At 47.6% G+C, this 9,643-nt stretch overlaps 1 protein-coding gene across 1 annotated transcript in view; it reads right to left on the bottom strand.

Annotated features, from left to right (window-relative positions):
• Positions 1–200: 200 nt before the first annotated feature.
• LOC129708250 (inward rectifier potassium channel 16-like) overlaps positions 201–9,643 on the bottom strand; it is an 86,915-nt gene continuing 77,472 nt past the window's right edge. The window contains exon 2 of the mRNA XM_055653894.1: positions 201–2,435. Within this exon, the coding sequence (XP_055509869.1) occupies positions 1,098–2,315 (1,218 nt within the window). The 5' untranslated portion in view covers positions 2,316–2,435 and the 3' untranslated portion in view covers positions 201–1,097. The remainder of the gene's footprint in view (positions 2,436–9,643) is intronic.

The raw sequence follows: 9,643 nt of genomic DNA, 5'->3' as shown, positions 1-9,643 counted from the left end.
TGTCCCACTGTCACGACCTAATTCACGACCTCTGCCGAGTTTGCCCTTGACTCATACTCGCAGCATGGTCGTCACAAGGCCGTAGGAGGTCGTAGGATGTCGTAGGTGGGTCACGATGCTAGTCGTAGGTACTCGTGGCATCAAGTAGGTCGGGGCGTTTTTTCTAGCCTGATGAAAAATATCCACGAGTAAAAAAGTAGGTCGTGAAATTGGGGCAATGTTCTCCAGAGATGCTGCCTGACCCACTGAGTTACTCCAGCACTTTGTGTTCTTTTCTATGAATAAGATGCTGGAAATGACAGAGCATTTAAGATCATGTTGCAACGTTTCCTCAATTTCGTCGACATCTTTGAGGGTAGAGGGCGGGAGGGAGTCCCACTAACTGTCTCACTGTCTGAGTTTCTCCAGCATTTTGTCTACCTACTTACTGTCTCCTGCCTTTCGCAATGTTTCCTGTGTTAATTATAAGTCAGTTACGGAAGTGTAAGGAGGCTAAGCTGTAATAGTGTGCAGGAGGGAACTGCAGGTGCTGGTTTAAGCCAAAGATAAACAGAAAATGCTGGAGTAACTCAGCGGGCCAGGCAGCATATCTGGAGAAAAAGGGAATAGGTGACATTTCGGGTTAGGGACCCATCTTTGGACTGAGAGTCAGGGGAGAGGGAAACAAGAGATGTGGGCAGTACATGGAATACGTGAATGAAAGATGTGCAGACAAGCAACGACGATCAAGGAATGGTGGAGCCCACAATGGTCCATTGTTGGCTGTGGGGTAGGTGATAACGAGTTATAGCAACAGTGACACACAACAGGAATAGGTGTCATTTCAGTCTGAAGAAGGTCCCGACCCACAACGTCACCTAATTCCTTTTCTATAGAGGTGCTGCCTGACCCGCTGAATTACTCCAGCTTTTTGTGTCTATGATTGATTTTTTGCTGTGTTTAATTATCCGTTTCGGTGGTGCTTGGGGTGGCTTCCACCCACTGAGATCCTCCATCATTTCGTGCCTGTCTCAGCTGCATTAACATGGCGAAGGAGGCATTGACACCATTTCCTAAAATCATCCTATTGCGTGTTCAGAGGGCGTCTGGCGTTGGAATTAAATTTCCGATTCCATGGAGAGGGTCCTGAACACAAGCTCGGGTCTTTGGTACACATACAGGTCATCTTCCAGCTCCGTGTCTTCACAGGGACTGATGGCAGTGTCGCACTTGCCGTCCTCGCTGTCCAATCCGGCCACCGTCAGCACATTGACCGCTTGCACGGGCGTCGAGTCCAACTCCTCGGCGCTGCAGTCTGAGATGGCCACCTCGTGGGTCTTGTGAAACTGGGAGTAGTTGACTTTGTAATGGCTGGTCTTGTCCTTGAGGATGTCGTTGAAGCGATGGCCCCACAGGATCTCCAAGGGGGTGTAGGAGCTCCGAGACTGGTGGGTGTTCCCAGTTGAGTCTTCGGAGTAGACGAAGGTCACGATGACCTCAAAGTCGTCTTCGGCCAGGTCTTTCCGACCGAGCTTGTAGAGCGGGCTGCCCTGGTTTATCTCGTGCACCACGGTGACGGGGCTGATGAGGATGACATTGCCGGTGCCCACGTTCAGGTCCTGGTGCACCATGGACAACTTCTGATCGTCGTGCTCCTTGAATCGGAGGAGCTGGGCGCGGACCGTGCCCTCGATGATGTGGCTCTCTCGGAAGTCTCCGATGCGCCACATCACGCACAGCTTCCCGTTCCGCACAGCGATCACGGCGTTGTTGCTGAACCCAATGGTCTGGGCTCGCTTCCTGGCCTTAGACATCTTGGCCACCACTGTGCCGATGATGAAGGTGTTGATCAGGCAGCTCATGACCGACTGGAAGGTAACCATGGAGACGGCGAAGGGGCACTCTTCCGTCACGAACCGGGACCCGTAGCCGATGGTGGTCTGGGTTTCGATGGAGAAGAGGAAGGCGGCGGTGAAGCTGTGGACTTGCTCCACGCAGGGCGTGTGGCTCCCACCGCCGCCCGGCAAGTCTCCATGGACCGCGGCCGTGACCCAGAACACCAAACCAAAAAACAACCAGGACAGGATGTAGGAGAGGGAAAAGATCAGGAACATCTGCCTCCACTTCAGGTCGATGAGCGTGGTGAAAATATCAGAGAAGTAATTCTCCCATTCTCCAAACGCCCGCTTAAAATGGATGTTGCAGTTCCCATCCTTGCGTAGGAAGCGCCGCCTGTACTTCTTCTTGGTCACCTGCATGTAGCAGCCATTCTTAAAAAACCTTTTCCGGTCTTCATCCGAGCACACGGTTTGGTAATTCAGATTGATGAAATTCATCCTGACTCTTGTGGTTCAGGACTACTGTTGACCGGCTTCCAGTTGATGGTAGGGGCCACCTTCAGGTTTTAACTCCACCTGCTGTAACCGGTATATATCTCCCCGACAAATCACATTAGCCTGAAGGAACAAAAGGGTACATGTCAGTTACACCAACAGCCCGCAGATAGGCATTTCGATTAGTTTGCTCGGTGACCTTTGCTACGATGTTCTTTCTTTTTTTTCAATCTTAAGAAAGTGGTATTATCAGCAAATGTGCACATAGTGGGGAAACAGGCCGTAGTTACAGGTATGTTTCTCACGTTTGATCTACGTTAATGGTAAGAGTATTACCCACAGTGATTCCAATCATAGAGTCATACAACGTGGAAACAGTCTCTTCGGCCCAACTTGCGCACATCGGCCAACATGTCCCATCTACACTGGTCCCACCTGCCCACGTTTGGCCCATATCCCTCCAAACCTGTCCTATCCATGTACCCAAACACAAAATGCTGGACTAACTCAACAGGACAGGCAGCATCTCTGGAGAGAAGGAATCGGTGGTGATGTTTCGGGTCGAGACCCTTCTGCTTGAATTCCCATTCCATCTCTCCAGAGGTGCTGCCTGTCCCGCTGAGTTACTCCAGCATTTTGTGTCTACCTTCGATTTAAACTGGCATCTGCAGTTCTTTCCTACGCACACTATCCATGTACCTGTCTAACTGTTTCTTAAATGTTGTGATAGTCCCTGCATCAACTACCTCCTCTGGCAGCTTGTTCCATACACCTACCACCATTTGTGTAAAAAAGATACCCCTCAGATTCGTACTAAATCTTTTCCCCTTCAGCTTGAACCTATTTCCTGTGGTCCTTGATTCCCCTACTCTGGGCAAGAGAAGTTGTGCATCTACCCGATCTATTCCTCTGTTATTGCATTTTATTTTGTTCCCAACCTTAAGAAAGTAGTATTTTTAGTTTAGTTTAGAGATGCAGCACAGAAACAGGCCCTTCGGGCCACCGGGTCAACGCCGGCCATGCAATCCCCGCACATTAACACTATCCTACACAAACTAGGGACAATTTTTACATTTACCAAGCCAATTAACCTACAAACCTGTACGCCTTTGGAATGTGGGTGGAAACCGAAGACCTCGGAGAAAACCCACGAGAGGTCACGGGGAGAACGTACAGACAGCGCCCGTAGTCGGGATTGAACCCTGGTCTCCGGTGCTGGATTCGCTGCAAGGCAGCAACTCTACCGTTGTGCCACCGTGACTGCAAATTGTCAGCAAATGTATACAAAGTGGAGAAATACACTATATTTACGGATATGTTCATCAACTTTGATTTCCATGAATGGTAACAGTATTACCCATAGTATTTCCAATCATAGAATTTATTGCCAAATTGACTAATTCTGCTCCTACAGCTTATGAACAATAGACAATAGACAATAGGTGCAGGAGTAGGCCATTCGGCCCTTTGAGCCAACACCGCCATTCAATGTGATTGTGGCTGATCATCCCCAATCAGTACCACGTTCCTGCCTTCTCCCCATATCCCCTGACTCTTCTATCTTTAAGAGCCCTATCTAGCACTCTCTTGAAAGTATCCAGAGAACCAGCCTCCACCGCCCTTTGAGGCAGAGAATTCCACAGACTCACAACTCTCTGTGAGAAAAAGCGTTTCCTTGTCTATCTTCTAAATGGCTTACCCCTTATTCTTAAACAGTGGCCCCTGGTTCTGGACTCCCCCAACATCGGGAACATGTTTCCTGCCTCTAGCATGTCCAAACCCTTAACAACCTTATGTTTCAATAAGATCCCCTCTCATCCTTCTAAACTCCAGAGTATACAAGCCCAGCCGCTCCATTATCTCAGCATATGACAGCATATCCCGGGAATTAACCCTGTGAACCTACGCTGCACTCCCTCAATAGCAAGAATGTCCTTCCTCAAATTTAGAGACCAAAACTGCACACAATACTCCAGGTGTGGTTTCACTAGGGCCCTGTACAACTGCAGAAGAACCTATTTTCTCCTATACTCAACTCATCTTTTATAATTGACTCCAGCATCTTCCCCACCACCGATGTCAGGCTAACTGGTCTATAATTCCCTGTTTTCTCTCTCCCGCCTTTCTTAAAAAGTGGGATAACATTAGCTACCTCCAATCCACAGGAACTGACGCTGAGTCTATAGAACATTGGAAAATGATCACCAATGCATCCACGATTTATAAAGCCACTTCCTTAAGTACTCTGGGATGCAGACCATCAGGCCCTGGGGATTTATCAGCCTTCAGTCCCATCAGTCTATCCAACACCATTACCTGCCTAATGTGGATTTCCTTCAGTTCCTCCATCAGGCATCAGTGTTTTGGAAACCACTCTATAAAGTAGTAATAATATGTAAGAAACGTATTACAGGAACAAGATTATGAAGGGGATAGATCGGGTAAATGCACAGTCTTTTGCACAGAGTTTGGGAATTGAAGACCAGAGGAAATAGGTTTAAGATCTGAGGGAAAGATTTAATAGGAACCTGAGGGGTAACTCTTTTACACAAAGGGTGGTAGTACAGTGCGCTGCCACTGATGCAAATTTGGAATCCATTCACATGTAGTGATGTAGGTTCCTTCTATAAAACAAAACAATCTGTAATGTACCTCCACTGGAATGCTCTGCAAAATGAATGCGCATTCTAATTTCTCCCGCAGGCAGATTCCTTCCCATCACAACATCATTTATCTCAATGAGAATTACTATGCGGAGCCAACCTCAAAGCTCCATCTGACCCCACCGTCATTCTGCCCCGTCCCCCGCTTAAAAAGGGATGGTGCATGTTGGTGCAAGCAATAAGTGTCCAAACAGAAACTCAGCCAGCTCCCACTTAGAACCGCGCAATAGATTGTAACAAGTTACTTCCGAGAAAATACTGTGAGGAAATAAAGTTATTCCAAAGAGGGTAAATTGGGAAGAAGAACTTCGACCACATTAACCTGGTAAAATAAATCAAAATAGCTCATTCGAATGGCCTGAAGAAGCAGGGAGAGATCTTAGTTTAGAGATTTAGCATATATCTATATACTATATATAGTATTTTAATATATCCTAAAACATTTTTTGTATATATGCTAAATATGTTAAATATATATACATAAATGTGCACGTATGTGTGTGTATATATATATATATGTGTGTGTGTGTATATGTGTATGTGTGTGTGTATATATATATGTGTGTGTGTGTGTGTGTGTATATATATATGTGTGTGTGTATATATATGTGTGTGTGTGCGTGTGTATATATGTATGTGTGTGTGTGTGTGTGTGTATATGTGTGTGTGTGTGTGTGTGTGTGTGTGTGTGTGTGTGTGTGTGTGTGTGTGTGTGTGTGTGTGTGTATGTGTATATATATATATGTGTGTGTGTGTATGTGTGTACATATGTGTGCGTGTGTGTGTGCGTCTGCGTGTGTATGTTTGTATATGTGTGCATGTACATATGCGTGTATATATATATATATTTATATATGTGTGTGTTTGTGTGTGTGTGTAGGAGGGGACTGCAGATGCTGGTTTACACCGAAGATAGACTCAGAATGCTGGAGTAACTCTGCGGGACACGCAGCATCTCCGGATAGAAGGAATGGGTGATGGTCGAGATCCTTCTTCAGACTGTCAGTAAAAGCCTCTTGACCTGAAACGTCACCCATTCCTTCTATACAGAGATATTGCCTGTCCCGCTGAGTTACTCCAGCATTTTGTGTCTATCTTCTGTCTATATAAATATATACCAGAGTCTCAGAATCTCTTGCCCAGAGTAGGGGAATCGAGAACCAGAGGGCATTAGTGAAAGGTGAAGTGGGAAAGATGTTATAGGAATCTGAGGGGTAACTTTTCCATGCAAAGGGGGGGGGGGGGGGTGGGTGTATGGAATGAGCTGCCAGAAGAGGTAGTTGAGGCAGGGACTATCATAATGTTTAAGAAGCAATTAGACAGGTGCATGGATAAGACAGGTTTAGTGGCATATGGGCAAAAACTCAGGTAAGTGGGACTAGTGTAGATGTCAGTGTGATCAGTGTGGCAAGTTGGGTTTAAGAGCCTGTTTCCACACTGTATGACTATGACTCTCTCTTTCTCTCTCTCTCTCTCTATATATATATATATATACTAGACCAGGTGCAGACCCTTTGGGTCTCTTATGGTGGGGGAGGGGATGGAGGGGAGGGGGGGGGAGAAAAAAGAGGGGAGAGAGGGGGGGGGGGGGGAGAAAAAGAGGGGGAGAGAGAGAGGGGGGGGGGAGAGGGGGGAGGGGGAGAGGAAGGGGGAGAGGAGAGAGGGGGGGAGGAGAGGGTGGAGAGGAGAGGGGGTGGAGAGGAGAGGGGGGAGAGGAGAGAGGGGGGAGAGGAGGGGGAGAGAGGGGGGGGGAGAGGAGGGGGAGAGGAGGGGGGAGAGGGGGGGGGGAGAGGGGGGGGGGGGGGAGAGAGGGGGGGGGAGAGGGGGGGAGAGGGGGGGAGAGAGGGGGAGAGGAGAGGGGGGGGAGAGGAGAGGGGGGGGAGGGGGGAGAGAGGTAAGGGGGGAGAGGAAAGGGGGAGAGGAAAGGAGGAGAGGAATGGGGGGAGAGGGGGGGAAAGGGGGAGAGGAAAGGGGGAGAGGAATGGGGGAGAGGAAAGGGGGGGAGAGGAAAGGGGGGGAGAGGAAAAGGGGGGAGAGGAAAGGGGGGAGAGGAAAGGGGGGGGAGAAGAAAGGGGGGGAGAACCTAAAAAACATTTTTAAACCAAAAAAGACACATTCGGCAAGCATTGTAGAACCAAAAGAGACACTTTTTGCAAACATTTTAGAACCAATAAACACTTTTTGCAAACATTTTAGAACCAATAGACACATTCTGCAAGCGTTTTAGAACCACTAAGGACACTTACATTTAAGTGTACATGTGTTCAGTGTTATTCACAGCTCAGAAAAACATGGCCCTCTGCCTTCCTCCAGCTTGCAGACACTGATTGAGGCACGCCACCTCCTGGTTTTATAGTCCCTCCCCCCTGCCGCCAGCAGGGGCAGCAGAAAGAATGGGGAATTTTGTAAAATCATTAATATCTCTGTCATTTTTCATCGACGGGAAAAATCCTCAGCACACATGTGGCGGAGGGGGGCTCTGAGCGAGGTGGCCAAAAATGATGGCCGTAGGTGGCGGCGTTCTCTCGGAAATCGCAGCACAGATGGCCAAAACCGGTCAAGAACAGACTTTTAGTAATATAGATAGATATAGGTATAGCATGGCATAGGTATAGTATAGCACATAGGTATAGCATGGTAGCTGGCCCTTCAGCCCGCCCCCATCGAGACCGTGCGGACCATCGATCACCCGTTTATATTATCCTACTTTCTCATCCACTCCCTACACACAAGGGAAAATTTACCAAGGGCCAATTAATCTACAAACTCGCACGTCTTTGGGACGAGGAAGGAAACCGAAGCACCCGGAGGCAACCCTCGCGGTCACAAAGAAGAACATGCAAACTCCACACAGACAGCACCTGAGGTCAGGATCGATCCCGGGTCTCTGGCGCTGTGAGGCATGCCACCTTCAAGGCTCATGGATGTTAAACATACTCGTGTGTTGAAATTGTGGGACGGACTTGTCTCATGAAACGCAAGGTGCTTTCTGCAGGTGTCGGACAAAGGAGAGCATCACTTATTAAGATCTTTATCGGCAGAGATGCCTGTTCCTAAATGCACTTAAGCTTTACAAAGCCGTCAGCACTCACTCAATCATTCGCCTCTGTAGATGGCAGCTTCACACATGATCCTGAGGGCAGGTTTCACGGCATTCTTTAGCCAGAGTGGCAAGTCCAAAAAAATGTTTTGCTTCCGTCATAAAACTGTCTCTTGAGCTCCATTTTATTTTCCAAACAGGAGACCTTCCACCGAGCCCTTGTCATAGTTGCATTATCCTTTTTTAGGTCGTTGAAATAAAAGACTAGATGGCACCGTTCCCAGTGCCTTTAGAATTAGTGGAGCTGAGGCTGTAAGGCGCGGGTCAGGCCTCATATGGAGCAAATCTGGGCCCCATGTCTGAGGAAGGATGTGCTGGCTCTGGAGAGGGTCCAGAGGAGGTTCACAAGAATGATTCCAGAAATACGATGAGGCATTGGGCCTCTACCCCCTGGAGTTTAGAAGGATGCAGGGGGGACATCATTGAAACTTATAAAATAATGAAAGGCATAGATAGAGTGGGTGTGGAAAGGATGTTTCCACTGGTGGGAGAGTCTATGACCAGAGGTCATAGCCTCAGAATTAAATGGCGCTTGTTTAGAAAGGAGGCGAGGAGGAAGTTCTTTAGTCAGAGGGCTGTGGAAGACAAGTCAGTGGAGGTTTTAAGGCAGAGATGGACAAATTCTTGATTACAGATTCAGATTCAGATTCAGATTCAATTTTAATTGTCATTGTCAGTGTACAGTACAGAGACAACAAAATGCATTACAGCTGTCAAGGGTATGGGGAGAAGGCAGGAAAATGGGCTTGGGAAGCAGAGATCAGCCATGACTGAATGGCAGAGTAGACTCGATGGACCGAATGGCCTAATTCTACCGCAATAACTTGTGAAGTTGTGGCATTTAAGGAAGATCTGTACTTAGTCATACAAGCATATAGAACGGAAACAAGACCTTCAGCACAACTTGTCTATGCCAACCAAGATGCCCCATCTAAATTTCAATGGTGATTGTGTCAATGGTACTATATTTGCCACATAAACCGAATTGTAGTGAAATTCATTTAGATACAGTACAAGAGTCTAGCAGTAGTACACTGAGACAGTACACAAGAGTCGCCAGATTTGGCATCCAGATTTGGAGAAAAAGAATAGGTGACCCTTCTTCAGACGGAAAGTAGAGGTGGGGGGGGTCGGATATAATCTTTCTCAAGGGATGATTCAGGAGGCGATACGATACAATGGAACTTTATTTATCTCCGGAGGGAAATTGATCTGCCAACAGTCATAAATAGACAAAAACACAAAATACATTAAATTAAAGTGACAAGTGGAAAGGATTGGGGGGGTGCAAAGATTGGCGAGGGGGGGAGGTCAGTCTCAGTCTACCCCACGACAGAAGGGGGGGGAGTTGTACAGTTTGATAGCCACAGGGAAAAATTATCTGTGGCGTTCTGTCCTGCATTTTAGGCAGACATGATAGTGGTTTTTGGATATGATGGGGGTTTTGGATAGGGACATGGATAGGCAGGGAAATGGAGGGGATATGTGTCACATTCAGGGAGCGGAGATGAATTCAACGGCAGCATGGGCATTGTAGGCCAAATGGCCTATTCCTGCACTCGACTAAG

Source organism: Leucoraja erinacea, chromosome 23 (assembly GCF_028641065.1).
Source record: "Leucoraja erinacea ecotype New England chromosome 23, Leri_hhj_1, whole genome shotgun sequence".
Lineage (NCBI taxonomy): Eukaryota > Metazoa > Chordata > Chondrichthyes > Rajiformes > Rajidae > Leucoraja > Leucoraja erinaceus.
Note: the sequence above shows the minus strand (reverse complement) of the source record. Positions and strands in the feature narration are given on the sequence as shown.